This window comes from Microcebus murinus, chromosome 9, assembly GCF_040939455.1.
Source record: "Microcebus murinus isolate Inina chromosome 9, M.murinus_Inina_mat1.0, whole genome shotgun sequence".
Classification (NCBI taxonomy): domain Eukaryota; kingdom Metazoa; phylum Chordata; class Mammalia; order Primates; family Cheirogaleidae; genus Microcebus; species Microcebus murinus.
In genome coordinates, this window is record NC_134112.1 from 33,949,839 (window position 1) to 33,966,943 (window position 17,105).

A 17,105-nucleotide genomic window follows, 5' to 3' on the forward strand; every position below is an offset into this window, starting at 1 on the left:
CAAATCCCACCCACTTTGCAGTTTCAGTAGATGAAGGACTAGAGGACACCTGGGCTTTGGTCCCAGCTTTGCCCTAAACCTTTCTGAAGGTTGTGGGACCTTCAGAAAGTCATTAATTTTTTTGACATGCTCATTTCCTCACCTGCAAAATGAAAAACTTGAATTGAATATTCCAAGGGCTGAACAAATTAGCCATCTAATTTGTTAGCTATCTAGCTAGTGTTAAGAGTTTAGCTCAAATCATTGTTTTCAGTCAAACTCCTAAAGAAATTATCTTTGTAAATTCATTTAGAGTTAAAAGAAATTTCAAAATTTTGAGAATTACTATTTTGCCCACAGAATTCAAGGCTTTATTGAGAAAGTATACACACTGGAAAATGTTCTTGAAATATTTTGATCGTAACTCAAAACAATTTTAAGAAGTTATTTTTATAGGGCTTGCATTCCATTTCTGTTGTTAAAGATTTCTTTATTCTGAGCTTTTAAAGACTGCACACAGCTTCATGAACAAAATACAGTATTAACATTTTCTGACAGAAAACTTGAGTTCCAGTCTTAAAAATCCTCAGTGAATAATTGAATAATCTTGAGCGGAAAAAAAAAATAGTTGCAGACCTTAGTTTCTGGGTCTGAAAAATGGGATAAATGATTACCTGCACACCTAGCAGGAAAGTTTGCCTTTAAATAAGAGAATATCTGTGAAATACCTTTGAACTCTTTGGAGGAAAGTTATCGCATATCTTCAACGGCAAGGTAATTATTACAAGCTCATAGCAGTAGGCTGTTTTCAATAACTTCCTCAGCTTTGAAATATTGTATTGATTTGTATTTTCTTCACACCTGTAGTTAAGGTGTATATATATTTTTTTGACAGGAGGAGGGAAGTGTATCATGGAAAATAATTTGTATCATAATGGAGTTTGGCAGGTTATATGACTATAAGGATTAGAATTGTGAATCATCACTGTGTGTTCTCAACTAAACAAAGGCAATCTGCCCAAGGGGGAGAAAAAAAAAATCTACAACCCACAAACTCCATCCAATCACATAAAGACAAATCAGCCTTCAGGCAAATCAAAAGTCTTCATTTAAAGCTTACCTGGATTTGGCACTCTGCCCACAGTTTCCAAACCACTTAACAATGTATTTTCACAAACAGTTAAAAACATATCTACTGAAAGGCATACCTTTTGCAACGTTATTTTTAAAAACAAGGAACTCTATAACCCAGGGAAGACAGTCGCTTGGGAAAAAGGAAGGTTCGTTTCCGAGTTAGCAACATGTAAATACAGGATTAGTGGGTGGGATTGAGGTGCGCCTCGGTGCATAAATAGAGACTGGAGCTGCCCCGGCACACTCAGAAGCTTGGACCGCATCCTGGCCGGCTGGCTCACACAAGGCAGGTGGGTGGGGACGTACAGGTAAGGCTCCTGATAATAGCTGTGAAAGTGTGCTTGCTAGCATGGGTTTTGGACTCTGACTGCTCTGTAAAGTTGCAGGCAATCAACAGAGAAGTGCAAGCAAGGTTCCCAGGGCAAGGAAGTGGGATTTGGAGAAGGAATAATGGAATTTCCACCAAAGGCTTACTAGGGCCTTTCTTTGGCCAGAGCTGGCAAAGTGTTATGTTCCTGAGCTGGTTCAAAGTAATGCTTTCTCCTTCAGGAAACAAGAGGCTTAAGAGTAGGTGAACTCTGGGAATTTTCAAGCCTGGGACTGGGCCCAAGGGATTTCTGTTCCAGTCACCATCTAATGTCTTGCTTCTCTCCCCCTGGCTAAAGCAAAGGCCCGTGGTCTCCTCAACTGTGAAACCTCAGCTCAGATTGCCCACTTGGAATATTTTTTTTTTTTTTTTTTTGCAAATCAGGAAACAACTTTTTTCTCTGTCTGGTATAAAGATACTGTTGTTGCCTCTTGAGTCTTTAAATTCATGGGATAGACTGTCAGGGAGTTGGTTGCCTTCCTGAAGCATACACAGACACTGAAATGTCCTGCAAGTTCATTCCGTGCTAAAGGCAGGGATATAGTGACCAGTAAAAAGTCCTGGTTTCCCAGTGTGTGTATGTGTGCGTCTCCATGTTATCAATATCTTCCACAGTTAGCATTATATTTTGAGGTGGTTTATGCAGGAAGATTGCAGAGCAGGATCTATTCATATTTTGAAAACTCAGTAGAGTGAATCTCAGAAAGTCACCCCAGTGCAGGATGTTTGTACAACAGGAATTATATTAGCCTTTCTTGAGTCATCCTGCCATAAAATACAAACAATACTGTATCAATAGTTTCAATCTGCAATCTGTGGAGCTATAGCAAGGGGTCCTAATAGCTACTGTACAACAAGAATTGTCGATGGGCTAAATATATAAAATGTTTTGCCACTGATTTGTTTTTTCCAATACACATAGATGCTGTTATAAATAAAATACAAAATCAGATGTTTGTTGATAAATTAGTAGTTATTTGTCATGATATTCCAAAAGTATAATTGTTCTTACATAAAAGTTCTTGATTCTTTTAACATTAAAAAGAATTCTTTATACTAAGAGGGCTGGGTATTATTGTCTCATAGTATACTTCAGTTGTTTTTGCAGAACTCTAAAAGACAAAAATTGACATTGGCATTTCTGCATCTTTATGAGTATAGAAAATGAAGAAAGTGAAGTCTTGCTTTCTGCTTATGTCATTTCTGAGTAAGATATTTTGTGGCTACGTTCTATGACTTGGTAAATAGGTGGTCAGTTTAATACAAGGCATCATTTGGATTTGGTAACTTAGCAGCACCGTTTTTTAAATCAACTAAAGCTTAGCAAAGGTTCCCACCCAGGCTATCAGATCATGAAAAACTTGCCTCTTAAAAACACTAAGCAACGAGAGTCCATCCCACATCCTAAGAGTTTGGCTTAATTCAAAACCTGCACCAATGTTAGAGTTAGATGCTATAGTTTCATATTTCCTTTTAAGCAATTTCAGTATTTGGCTTTCCCAGAATCCCAAGTCTCTGGCTTTCCATGTTATGGCCCTAGATAACTTTAGTGACTTGTAGTACAATTCACATTGATTACCAGCTCCTCCCCCCCCCCCCCATAGAACTTATCTTGCCATTCACTTTCCTGTTGATACGCATTGGCTTCCGGTTTTCCTAGGAATCAACTAGGAGTTGATTGGTACTCCTAGGAGTACCAAAAAGGAAAAAAGAATTTGACAAAGAGACACTCAGGGGGTTTATTTCTCTGTATCAGGAATCTCACTGAATACTTTTATGCACTTTTGCTCATGCCCATAACCACCTACCTATACCAGCCAAACAGAGAGTCAAAGAATTGTTTCACTGGAAGAAACTTGGCATTGATGTGTCTTAGAGGTAATACATAGTTAATTCAGAGCAAATATAGAGTTTGAGTAATTGCTACACTAGGGAGAGAGTTGCGCGGATACAAGTCTTTAGTTAAGTGACAAAGATAGCAGGTCCTAAATGAAATAAAGGATGATTTTATTCCTATCTCATTCTTCAATGGCAATGTCTCCATTTTAACGGAAGATTAAAGAAGTGCGTATGTTTAGGGAAATTGTTTACAGGAGGGAAGATGGGAGTCAGCACTGCAAAATAGCAAAATCCGGAAGCCTTTCTTTGGGGCCCATCTCATAAATCTTTTCATCTTTCTTAACTTCAGATTCTTTATCTATACAACAAGACATTGGGGAGGTGGAAAAAGAGGAGATGACTCCTGAGACACTTTCTAGTACTATATTTTTTGACCTGCTCTGTTTCAGGCCTAGGCCAGTTCACCCCTCCTTAGGCAACCTCGTGGCCCCCCACCCCCCAGGAGATCACCATACTGATGCCAAACTTGGAACTGACACCCCATTGGCATAATGGACTACAGCCAGATCTCTGGATTCAAACGATCCTCTGGCCTCAGCCTCTTGGGTAGCTGGGATGACAGGCATGCACCACCACAACTGGCAATATTTTTTAAATATAAAATTTAAATGTAAATTTCCTTAGCTATAAGACTACATACATCTACCTGTCTATTTCCTTAAAGTATAGCTATATTTATTCCTATATAGATGTATATCTATGTACATAATTCCATATCTATAGAGATCTACATCTTTATATCTATATCAATGTAGATAGATAGATGTGTATATTATATACAGACAGTCCCCAACTTATGATACTTCAGCTTAACAATTTTGTGACTTTGTGATGGTGTGAAAGCAATATGTACTCAGTTGAAACTGGACTTTGATTTACCCATACACCTATTGTTTTTCACTCTTAGTACAGTATTTAATAAATTACATGAGATAGTCAACATTTTATTATAAAATAGGCTTTGTGTTGGATTATTTTGCATAACTGTAGCCTAATATAAGTGTTCTGAGTAGGTTTAAGGTAGGCTGGGCTAAGCTACTACGTTCAGCTGGTCAGGTGTATTCCAGTGGTCCCCCATATCCATAGGGGATACATTCCAAGATCCCTAGTGGATGCCTGAAAATGCAGATAGCATTAAACTGTATATGTACTATGTTTTTTTTCCTATACATACATACCTATGATAAAGCTTAATTTGTAAGTTAGGCAAAACAAGATATTTACAATAATAAAATAGAAAAATTATAACAATATATTATAATAAAAGTAATATGCATGCAGTCTCTCCCTCAAAATATCTTATTATGCTGCACTCAGGAAGGTGGCTGTTCACTTCAATCTCAACAGAGCCTCAGTTCCTGTAGTGTTCCACTATTGTGAAGCAATCTGCAAATGTTGAAGATCGCTAATTCCTTTTTTTTCACTTTTTGTTTTCCATATCAGATTAGCCATGGAAAAAATTTCAGTGTCAGCATTCTTGCTCCTTGTGGCCCTCTCCTACACTCTGGCCAAAGATACCACAGTCAAACCTGGAGCTAAAAAGGACACAAAGGACTCTCAACCCAGACTGCCACAGACCCTCTCCAGAGGTAGGAGTCGGCTTCTTATTGGCTTCCAACTGCTACTTAATTGGGAAAGATTTCCTAACTCTTAGTGCTGAAACTTGTGTGTTGAACATATTTTGGTATGTGTTCCTTCTAGATTTATCATTGTTTATAATTATTTCTACTTTCCTTGAGGTTTTTCTTCTTCTTTAGTATGAAGAATATATTTATTCCAGTCTTTATCGTTGCTTTTCAACAGCTTTGGGTCTGAAATTATAAAAGCTTTAAATATACCTTAGGTTCCTTTTGTTTTAGGTTGGGGTGATCAACTCATCTGGACTCAGACATATGAAGAAGCTTTATACAAATCCAAGACAAGGTAAGGATGAGGGTTACACAGAGCTCTCAAAGCTCTCAAGAGCACCATCTAGTGACATCTGGATATATACGAAATCTTACTAAAATGTATCCAATCTCTGTCTCTTAAAGCAACAAACCCTTGATGATTATTCATCACTTGGATGAATGTCCACACAGTCAAGGTAATTTATTCTTCTAAATATGATTTTTATATAGCCTTTTAGCTTTAGGTCCAGGATTCAGATCACCCATCTTTGTATCCATAGAACCTAGCACAGTTGAATAAGAAAGAGTATTTTGTGTAATAAAAAACATATATTAAGGTAACTTCAAATATTTCCATGTTTGTGCATATTTTTAAAAAACAACCTCTAGGATTTATCCTCAACATCTTCATTTCTTTTATATTCTACATCCAATACATCCGTAAATACTGGCTTTACCTTCAAAATATATCCTAAAACTAGCACCAGCTTTATGGGCACGCAACCAACATGGTCACACAGGGCCCAGGACATGATTTAATGCTCTCCTGTCACTGCCTTAAAATTCTTAATAATTCTTGAACAAGGGGCTCTACATTTTCATTTTGCATTGGGCCAAATATATTATGTAGCTGGTCTTGCCAAACCCATCCACTTCCTGTTGCCACCATGCTCCTGCCCTGATCCAAGCTGAGATCAGGTCTTGTCTAAACTACTATAACAGACACCTAACTGCTCACCCTATAGCCAGTTTTTCACACCAAAGCCAGAGTGAGGCTGTTAAACATAAGTCAGAGCCTATCATTCATGTGTTCAAGGGGTAAAATTAAATCCAAATTCCTGACCATGACCTACAAGGCTGGACATGACCTGGCTAATACCTATCTTTCCTTTCCTACCACTCTTCTCTTGCGTTCTCCGTTCTCTCTAGCCTGGCCTTCACGCTCTTCCTCAAATATCTGAGCTCATTCCCAGCTCAAAGATATTGCCCTTGCAGTTCCCTCAAAATGGATCACTCCTTCACATCAGTGTTACCTTCTCAGAGACATCTACCCTGACCACCTCATAGTTCTTAAACCCCTTGCGTGCTTTAGTTTTCTTCAAAGAACATATCCACACCTCAAATTATCTATTTGCTTACTTGTTTATGATAGGTCTCCCACCCAAGCGTTTGAGCTCTATGAACTAAGCACTACCCCTAGTGCATAATACAGTGCTTACCACATAGTAGCCATTCAATAATTAGAAGCTGGAAATAAATAAATGGATGAATGAATGCAAAAAGCAGAGGTAGTCAATGCTGTACATATTAACTTCACTAATCATTTGCTGAAAAAGCAAAGTGGAATGTTGTATTTAAAATGCAATTCAACATAAAATATAACATAGAACAATGGTTTAACCAATGCTAACATGGATGCTTAATTATTTTTCTGTGTATTATAGCTTTAAAGAAAGTGTTTGCTGAAAATAAAGATATCCAGAAATTAGCAGAACAGTTTGTCCTCCTTAATCTAGTGGTAAGTTTACTTTTCATCATCATTAACATTCCCCCTTGGCTCATTATTTGCAATGGGTGATTCATTTATCCTATACATCTTAGTCATAGTGCATTAACTAGGATCTCTTCCAAATATCCCATCTCATAGATTGGAGAGAAAATTATATTTCATTTTATTTATAATCCATCTGACATGTCTGTTTTTATGTAGTAATTAAAAATCTTAGGTCGCCTGAAAAAATAATTTTCTGTGGTATTTTCTCTGTTGCTATAATAACTGGAAGGTTTTTGTATTTTGCAAATTACTCCCTGTGCCATCCCCCTATAATCCTGGCTTCTCTGCACCCATTTTTAATCCCTGTTTGCTCTCTCTAGAGGAGATAGCTGTCTGGCTTTCCCAGTCCAGCCGTGGCCTCTTGTGCTTTAGCTTCATACATTCTCACCTTACTTCACCATCACCACCCCTCCTGACGCACAAGCTTTCCATCTTTGGAAGTGATTTCTGCATACAAATGGGTTCCATTTTCCTTCTGAATGCAAACAAAGGCGATGCTACCTAATCATATGTCCCCATGGTTCCCCCCAAACACAGCTTGGCTTCTTTAAATATTGACCCGCACCAGCAGTTCTTCCTCGCCTCCCTGCCATGGGCTCCTCATCCTCTTTCCACCCTTAAATGCTAGTGACTTGATGAATCTCTACCTGACCCACTTCTCTTTTCATAGTTTATATTCTCTGTGGACAACTTCATCTCCACCTGCTTCTAATCAATTCCTACACATAGATAATTCCTACATCTGACCCAAACTTGCAACAACTTCCAACTCATCTATGCAACCATATTCCAGACATAATTAGCTTGAACCCAATATGTTCTACACTGAATTAATCGTCTAGGTTCAAGCTTTACAAATAGCTCTTCTTGCTCTATTCCCTACTTCATTTAAAGTGGTACTATTCTAGATTGGAGTCTCCTACTCAGCTATAAGCATTGAGAAGCTCTGCACGTCTCAAGTCTATTCATGCTATTAGTCACTTCTCTAAAAACTCAGTACCACTATTTTAGTGTAAGCCTTTTTCACTTTGCCTACCTCACTGTAGTATTACTAAATGGCTTCCTGCCTACAAGACAAACCCTGTCTAACCCCACATGGCTGTCAGGGTAATTATTTTAAAGACCAAACTGAGGTCATGGTGCCTCCTCCAACATCCTTCCAGTGGTTCTTAACTGTTTCTAAACAAACAAAAACACTGTGGCATGGTGTACACAGGCATCCACAAGCTGGCTCTGGAAGCAGATCTAGCACCTTCTCTCACCACTGCCCCCATGCATTTCAGTCCTTCCCAAGCACTTGGTCATAAGAGAAAGTGCTATGCCTTTGCTCTCCATACCTTTACACGTGCTCTTCGCCCTGTGTGGAGTGGACTTCTTTTCCATGTCACTGGCTCCTGCTCATTTTTAAGGATTCCTCCTCACCCACTTTAGAAAGTCCTACTGGAACCTGAATCCTGTGCTAGTGTCTTGCCCTGGGCTCCCACTCCCCCTGCTCATCCTCCATCATAACATTTCACTCACCTGGATCCTCAATATTCATTTTCCTATCTGTTATCTCTCAATAGAGCATGCATTCATTGCGGATAAACACTGTGCCTTGCTAAATAAATAAAAAATTCTAAATCAAAATTGCTAAATGGATAATGAATATTCAAGGAAATCCTGTGTTTGTAATTTCTCCAGAAATGAATTCTGCTTTTTTCATTGATCGATATCCTCCTACCTCATCCAAGATGTCTTCCCCAAACACAATAACTCCTTCCAAATTCTCTCTTTTCAAATTTCTTTGCTCTTTATCACATCCATTCTGCATTCTACCTCATTTTCCACATCACATGCTGCTCTGTCTTATTTATTATTTCATGCATGTAACTTGCCTCCCCATTTATATTATTAAACTCCTGTGAAAGAGGTGTGCCTTGTGATTTCTTAAGATGCCTGACCCAGTAGTGGACACATTCTTGTGTTAACACACTTGACAATAACTGAAGAGTAAACTAAAAGCTGTTTTCTTTTTTTTTTTTTTAATCTTAGTATGAAACAACTGACAAGCATCTTTCTCCCGACGGGCAGTACGTCCCCAGGATAATGTTTATCGGTAAGTAATGAGATGACACACAGTCTGAAGGTAACACGGGTGTTGCTACACCCCTTCCCCTGTCCTCCCTCCCACCCTACCTGCCACTTCACCATGGCCAGCGTCATTACTGAGCTCTGGCAAGGGGTAGAACATTCCTTAAAGCCCCACAACATATTTTTCATTAGAAAATGTGAGCTTCTACCTATTTCCACAGAAGACTTTCTTTTCTCATCTGCTACTCTGAACTTTTGATCTTCTGCCACAATACATCTGAGAAGAAACACCTTGTTAGCTGTTTAAATATAGTGATAATTTTCCTGACTACATCAAGCCTGCCAATATTTAGTTTTTAATCAGGCAAACTTTCCATTTGTGTGTTGGATTTTTCTTTTTGGCATTTTTGATCATTCTTTTTAGGGAAGTTAGGAATAGGGGCTGGGGAGGGGGAATCTAGGGAGCCATGCTGTTCCTAACACTGAGACTTTACATATGCTTTCCCTTCTGCTGGAAGCTTTTCCTGCTTTCTTTCTGTCCCCTAAGGTCACCTTCTTAACTCCCCAGTCATCACTGCCATTCACTGACCTGGTCAAATCCCCACTATGTGCTCTTGTGGCATGATTATTGATCACCCTTTCCTCAATTATAATTTTGTATTTATTGGGTGATTACATAATAAATACTTCCCCCACACAACTATAAGCCCCATGGGGCAGGGGCTGTACCTATTTCTTCTCACCATTATATTCCCAGCATGAACCTGTGGGAGGTTCTCAATCAATATCTGTTGAATTGTTGAATGAACGTACTGAGTTTGGCTTTTTTCAAAGTCCTACTGATTTAAGAATAATCCATAATTAAATCTATCACATAGCAGAACACACTCTGAGTGGTTCACCTATGTCATCCATTAAAGTTTACATTCAATGTATAAAACAGGGGAAAGAAAAACAAGTGTTGGGGGAAACAAAGGAGGAAGGCTGACTGTAGAGCACTAATTTGATAGATTTGATTCTATCAGAATTTAGAACATCTGGAAGCCTAACACTGAAAAGATATTCATAGGTCATCCAGTCATACCTTGTGCAGGAATTCTTGTTCCAGTATCTCTGTTGGAGAGCGTTTTAACACATTCAATTCTTTAGTCGTAAGAACCAACGTCAAGGCAGCTTGCTCTTTCGGCTCATTCTCCACTCTGCCCATTGGAATCACCTGGAGGATTTTAAAAATCGAGCCATCTGGGCCACACCTTAACCCAATTAAGTCAGAATCTCTGCGTGTCTGAGGCAGGCATCATAGTTGTTACAGCTCTCCAGGTGATTGGGGCTGGGAGAAAAGTGTTGGGTATTTAAAAAGCCTTTCTCATGTTAATTTGTTACAAATGTAATACAAACCTTGTTTCCTCTGCAGCAACAAAAAAGTACAGTCAGTCTTAATTCTGGTGAATAAATGAGCCTCTGCTTCTTGTAATTTATGTCTATTGCACCTAGTGCAGCATTCTGAAACGACAGAGATTGTCCACTCCAGTACTGGTGACAGACTTTGCAAATGTGCAGATGGTTCTCAGGTGTTCTCTTCATCTCATTTTCAGGACACAACGGCTTAGGTTCCTTCACTCACTTATCTCAAGGCAAGGTTTCCAAACTTTTCTGTCCTACAACCGCCCTTTTGGATGTACCTTACTTTTAAAATACCCCTTTTCTCATTAATTAGATCAGTTCAAGTTAAATATAAAACATGACAAAAATGGATTTTAATTTAGAGGAATATAACCCTACATAAGAGAAGACTCAAATCCCTATTTTTAAAATGCAGCTAATTAACAGTAAAGTAAAAAAAAAATAGGATGCTATATACTTATTCGACCTTTGCTGTTCTTAAGGGCTTGCATTCTTTTATTCATTACAAAAAAAAAAACCCTTTCATTTTGAAAATTGACATTGGATGTACGTTTCTAATTATTTAGGCTGCTCTTGGTAAAACATGTCAACTACAATATAGTCATTTCAAAGTTTTAAAATCATTTTGCAGTAAAGAATGTGAACGTTTTCACCAGAAAAACAAACCTCACACTACTCTCGAAATATGTATTATTCTGTTTCGTGTTGCTATAGATAGGACGGCAGGGTTCATAACCTTTGCCACAAATAGCACTGCACAGCTGTCGAACCCTCCCAGCTTAACAGCCAGAGGCTGGGTAGCAGAGTGGGTGGAACAGAGCTTGATCTGACGGGGACACATCGTGTGGGACTTGGATTCATAGGCTTTGGCTACATCAGTCAATAAATCAAGGTTATTTGACAACAAAGCATTCCATTCCCTTTTTTTTTTTATTTTTTTAATTTATTTATTTTTTTTCATTCCCTTTTGCTTTACCTTTGCAGACCCATCCCTGACAGTTAGAGCCGACATCACTGGAAGATATTCAAATCGTCTCTATGCTTATGAACCTTCAGATCTACCTCTGTGTAAGTGTTATCTCCAACTTGGATGGTGTCCAAGTGTTGACCATCTCCATTGCTATAGTTATGGGACAAGGGAGGTGACAGAGAGCTCTGCTTAGGGATGCCAGAGAGTCAGTTTGACCCTAATTAGCCATGTGTCCTCAGGCAAATCACACTCTTTCCATCTCAGGTTTGTGTGTTTGTTTTTTAATCTCAATTGAAGATGTCTTATTGAGATTAGGTCTCTTTTTCTCTCAGGCGATTCTATGACTACATTACCTGCTTTTCAGGTTTTCTGTTAGGTATACTAACACACACTCCTATCACAGATTTGAGTGCGATAGTTGTAGTAATCTGCGTGGGGTTTTTTTCCCCCAAAATAACAAAAGTGAAATAGTCTAGCTCGAAGTTAAATTCAGGCTCAATTTAAAGATCAGGAGGAAAGATGATCCAAATACCGTGTTTCCCCGAAAATAAGACAGGGTCTTATATTTATTTTTCCACAAGAAGATCACCCTAGGGCTTATTTTCAAGGGATGTGTTATTTTTTTAAGTACGGTACAATTTACATTTATTCAAATATAGTTAAGCCGTCTTATTCTGGAACATCATCATAACTCTCCAGACCCCGAATTCCATCCTGAATTTCTTGCGACTCTATTTCCTTTAGAACTATTGGCCCCAATCTCTCATGTCGAGCAATAGAGCTCTCATGGGGCAGATGAGAAGGGCTGCTCATCTTCTTTACCGCTCTGCAACGAAATGCATGGGTTGTGCAAATATGCTGCATAGCCACGCCCATCACTAGGTCTTATTTTCCGGGTAGCGCTTATGTTGGGCAAATGCTTAGAAATCCTGCTAGGGCTTATTTTATGGGTAGGTCTTATTTTGAAGGGAACACTGTAGTTAACAAGATTATCACTTTCTCGGTGGTTGCCATAGGGGCGGGGGAGGCAGGGAAGAGAGAGAAACTGACTTAAGGCAGATGAGGTACCTAAATGCAAGGCTATACCTAGTTGTAACACCTAGTTAGTCCTTCTGGGAAGAAAATTGGCTTTTATCCTAGGCACCAATAATACTGGTCAATTAGTAGTGGCTGCCCACAACTATGCTGTCCATTGGCCACATGTTACTAATTTAAAATTTAAAATTCAGTTCTTTATTCATGCCAGCCACATTCCAAGTACTCAGTGCCCAGACACTGAATATTTTCACCATTTCAGAAATTTCTATTGGCCAACACTGACTTAGAACATCATGTTGGGAAGGAGTGTGAGGCTGTCTAGGCAGCAAGAAAGATCATCACAGCCCACTAGTGATGTTTCCAGTGGGTGCTGGGAGGACCAGGGAAAGCACATTCCAGGTAGAATTGGCTATTTTGGATAATATCATATACCTTAATAAGACAAAACTCCTTAAAGGCAGCTATGTTACACAAGTAATATCATAGTGCCTAGCAGAACAGGCATTTAATAAGTAACTGTAGGCTGGGCGCAGTGGCTTATGCCTGTAATCCTGGCACTCTGGGAGGCCAAGGTGGGTGGATTGATCGAGGTCGGGAGTTCAAAACCAGCCTGAGCAAGAGCGAGACCCGGTCTCTACTATAAATAGAAAGAAATTAATTGGCCAACTAATATATATATATACATATATATATATATATACATATATATATATATATATATATATATATATATATATATATATATAAAATTTAGCCGGGCATGGTGGCACATTCCTGTAGTCCCAGCTACTCGGGAGGCTGAGGCAGAAGGATTGCTTGAGCCCAGGAGATTGAGGTTGCTGTGAGCTAGGCTGATGCCACGGCACTCACTCTAGCCTGGGCAACAAAGCGAGACTCTGTCTCAAAAAAAAATAAAATAAAATAAGTAACTATAGAAAGAGTGAATAAGCAGCTGCTGAGTGCCTATCACGTGCACATCTTATTTTAGTAGATCACAAACCTCACTTTCATGAACTGCTGCTGAAAGGAACAGTGTTCTAGAGTTTGGGCTCTGGAGCAGTAGCTCCATCACCTGTTAGCTGTGTGACTTTGAGTAAGCAGCTCAGCCTCTCTGTGCCAGTTTCATTACATAAAAATAAAGTTCTAATAGAGTTTTTGTAAGGCTTAAAGCAATTCATGCATGTAAAGCATCTGGTTTGCCATTATTTATAATTTATATCCCTCCTACTTCTAAAGCAATTTTCAGGAGCTGCACACACCTACTAATAGATATTTCTTATAAACATGTTTTAAAATTTACTTCTAAATTAGCCAAGATTATTTCTTGCTGATGGAATGTATAAAGGGATTCTTTTGGAAGTGGAATTGGAGACGGAAGATGTGAGAAGAAATGAATACACTAGAGAACTCGATTGTCACAAAAGACATTTCATATAATTTTAGAAAAAAAAATTACAATAAGATTAGCAGCCAGGCGTGGTGGCTCATGCCTGTAATCCTAGCACTCTGGGAGCCTGAAGCAGGAGGATGGCTCAAGGTCCGGAGTTCGAAACCAGCCTGAGCAAGAGTGAGACCCCGTCTCTACTAAAAATAGAAACAAATTAATTAGCCAGCTAAAAATATATAGAAGAAATTAGCCTGGCATGGTGGCGCATGCCTGTAGTCCCAGCTACTTGGGAGGCTGAGGCAGAAGGATTGCTTGAGCCCAGGAGTTTGAGGTTGCTGTGAGCTAGGCTGATGCCCCGGCACTCTAGCCTGGCCAACACAGTGAGACTGTGTCTCAAAAAAAAAAAAAAAAATTAGCAACTACTTACTCTATGATTTTTAAAGCACCCCATTAAACAATGAATAGACAACCCAAGTTTGCAGTTATTCTATCTATTCATGTAATTTTTGATGATGCCTTGACTCTCCTAATTTTATCCCCATTAGTGCTTGACAACATGAAAAAAGCTCTCAAGCTGCTGAAGACTGAACTGTAACGAAAATACAAAATCTGCAAGCTCTTCCCTCTGTGTTAGACCTTGAGACTTGAAACCAGAAGAGATTTTAGAAGACTGGAGAATGCAGAAGCACTTGTCGGACACACGGATTAGATTATGGTGTCATGTTACAACAACTATTTTTTAAAAATTGGTTTCAAGTATTCATGTATAAAAACAATATTGTATACTACCATAGTGAGCCATGATTTTCTAAAAAATAAATCCTTTTGGGGGTGTTCTAACTAAAATTTTGGAGTTTTTTTCTTCCCAACTTGGTTTTTCACACTAAAGCTAACTGGTTTGTTCATCAAATAGGATTACTGGACACACCCAAACTGCTCAAGGAAGGGACAAAACTAGTTCAAATGATGAAGACCAAAGACAATCAAAGTACCATTTTACCCATTTCACCGCACTACAGGTTCTCACTGGGTGACTAAATGTAGGCATAAGGATAATAAACAGAAGCCTCAAACAGCATATGCTTTAACATGGAAGAACATCTCAAAAGACAGTCCAAGAAAATCAGGTTACTACTAAGAAACAACGCTCCCCACCCTGATAGGAAACTCTAATGTATACACTTTAATATTTCAATTTTAGTCAGATTTTTCCCACCTTAATCCTCTCAGGGAAATCTCTGGCAGGTAACTTTCCCCTTCAGAAGACTAATTTTGTGGAAAGGTTATCCAAAAACCTTCTGCAACCCTGCACACACCCTAAGAATTGGCCCTGGAATAGATTCAGTCTCTTACAGTTCCAGAGTACTGAACTAGAATAATTCAATTTGAATTGCTCCCATCTTCTTCACCAACAAGTGACTGACTGGGAGAAGAGCAAAGGCCAGTGACACCATCCATGTCAGTGAGACAGAGATCAGAGGTCACTAATGTTTGGGAAAAGTTGTGAAAGGGTAAGGCATCAGGTAGGGGAACATTCTAACAGAAATTAGAACTATATGTTCATTTCTTCACTACATTCTTTTTTTTTTTGAGACACAGTCTCGCTTTGTTGCCCAGGCTAGAGTGAGTGCGGTGGCGTCAGCCTAGCTCACAGCAACCTCAAACTCCTGGCTCAAGCAATTCTTCTGCCTCAGCCTCCTGAGTAGCTGGGATTACAGGCATGTGCCACCATGCCCGGCTAATTTTTTCTATATATATTAGTTGGCCAATTAATTTCTTTCTATTTATAGTAGAGACGGGGTCTCGCTCTTGCTCTGGCTGGTTTTGAACTCCTGACCTCGAGCAATCTGCCCGCCTCGGCCTCCCAGAGTGCTAGGATTACAGGCCTGAGCCACTGCGCCCGGCCCTTCTTCACTACATTCTTACATGAAATTCCGCTATTACCCAGCCCCACTGACTTCTTATATAGTCATATATATAAGAAGTGCTTTGCATATTGATTTGCATATTGATTATCTATTGCTTTGCATATTGATTATCTATTGCTTGTCTTGATTAACTTTTTTGGATACTTTTCTGAACAAATCCTTTGGCATTATTGATTGTTCCAGAGTAGAACAATACATTTTCAATGTTTTCCTATCTTTCACAGAAACTATCACTAGTAGCTGCTCAGCATAGATTGTTGATTTAATGATATAAAAATCTTCAGCAGGCCAGGCACGGTGCCTCACGCCTGTAATCCTAGCACTCTGGGAGGCCAAGGCGGGAGGATCGCTCAAGGTCAGGGGTTTGAAGCCAGCCTGAACAAGAGTGAGATCCTGTCTCTACTAAAAATAGAAAGAAATTAATTGGCCAACTAAAAATATATAGAAAACATTAGCCGGGCACGGTGGCACATGCCTGTAGTCCCAGCTACTCCGGAGGCTGAGGCAGGAGGACTGCTTGAGGCCAGGAATTGGAGGTTGCTGAGAGGCAAGCTGAAGCCACAGTGGCACTCTTTCCCTGGCAATAGAGTGAGGCTCTATCTCAAAAAAAAAAACAAAAAACATCTTCAGCAAAAATATCTTGAGGGAATCATTCCCTTCTTATAAGTAGTTAACTTACATGTGCTAAGAAAGGTAAAACATCCCATTTAGAAAGTTCTCTGAGGGCTAATCGTGTGGGGGGGAGGGGAGAAGCTGTACTTCTATAAACAAATATTTTGAATAAAACTTCTAAGGGATTCAAGTTTCTTCTATAGTACAGCAAAATAATGTTTACATTTTTATTGGGCTGATGTGAAATAAAATGATTAGGTCCTTTTAAAATTTATTGAATGACAAAATGTTATTATAACACAAAAATTTTTGAAATATATCTTTAGGACATCAAATGTCAAAGCTGTAGGAAAAATGTGTACTCCTTAGAAAACCATTAAAGAAACACAGAGCAAGAGTCATAAAAAAATATTGATTGACTTTGCCCAAGTCTCCTCTACTTGTAAGAATTTATCCTAAGGAAATCATTCAAGAGAAACAGGGGTCTTTGAAGATGCCAAGGGCAACATTATTTAAACATACTAAAAAATAGCAACCTTCAAATATAAGGGTTTCATAGGTACAGAATATACCATGTTTTCATCTATAAAAGTAATAAACATACTGCAAAAACAGAAATGGCCTAAGTGAAAAAGAAGTTAAGAATTTCTATACTAACTGCAACTACAGGAAATGTGTACATACAAGGTTAAAAATGGAATTGAAGCTACAAACATGAAAACAATTGTTTTAAGCTCTTGAAAATATTAGAAATACCTGTTTTTTCCTACCAAATTCCTCTATTTTTCCCCATCTCACAATTTTTCATTTGTGCTTAAATACATTTCAAGTGAAAGCACAGCTTGACTATCTCTCTGACAACAGAGAAGT

At 38.8% G+C, this 17,105-nt stretch overlaps 1 protein-coding gene across 2 annotated transcripts; it reads left to right on the forward strand.

The window, feature by feature from the left end:
• The first annotated feature begins 1,356 nt into the window (after positions 1-1,356).
• AGR2 (anterior gradient 2, protein disulphide isomerase family member) lies at positions 1,357-14,519 on the forward strand. Of its 2 annotated transcripts, none has more exons than XM_076006176.1 (8): positions 1,357-1,421; positions 4,823-4,968; positions 5,239-5,302; positions 5,413-5,465; positions 6,714-6,787; positions 8,858-8,921; positions 11,285-11,368; positions 14,241-14,519. In XM_076006176.1, the coding sequence occupies exons 2-8, from the start codon at positions 4,830-4,832 to the stop codon at positions 14,288-14,290; spliced, it is 528 nt and encodes a 175-aa protein (XP_075862291.1). In that variant the 5' UTR covers positions 1,357-1,421; positions 4,823-4,829; the 3' UTR covers positions 14,291-14,519. The 2 variants fall into 2 exon arrangements, with proteins under 2 accessions (XP_075862291.1, XP_075862292.1); XM_076006177.1 differs by having other exon boundaries at positions 1,357-1,403.
• The last annotated feature ends 2,586 nt before the right edge of the window (positions 14,520-17,105 follow it).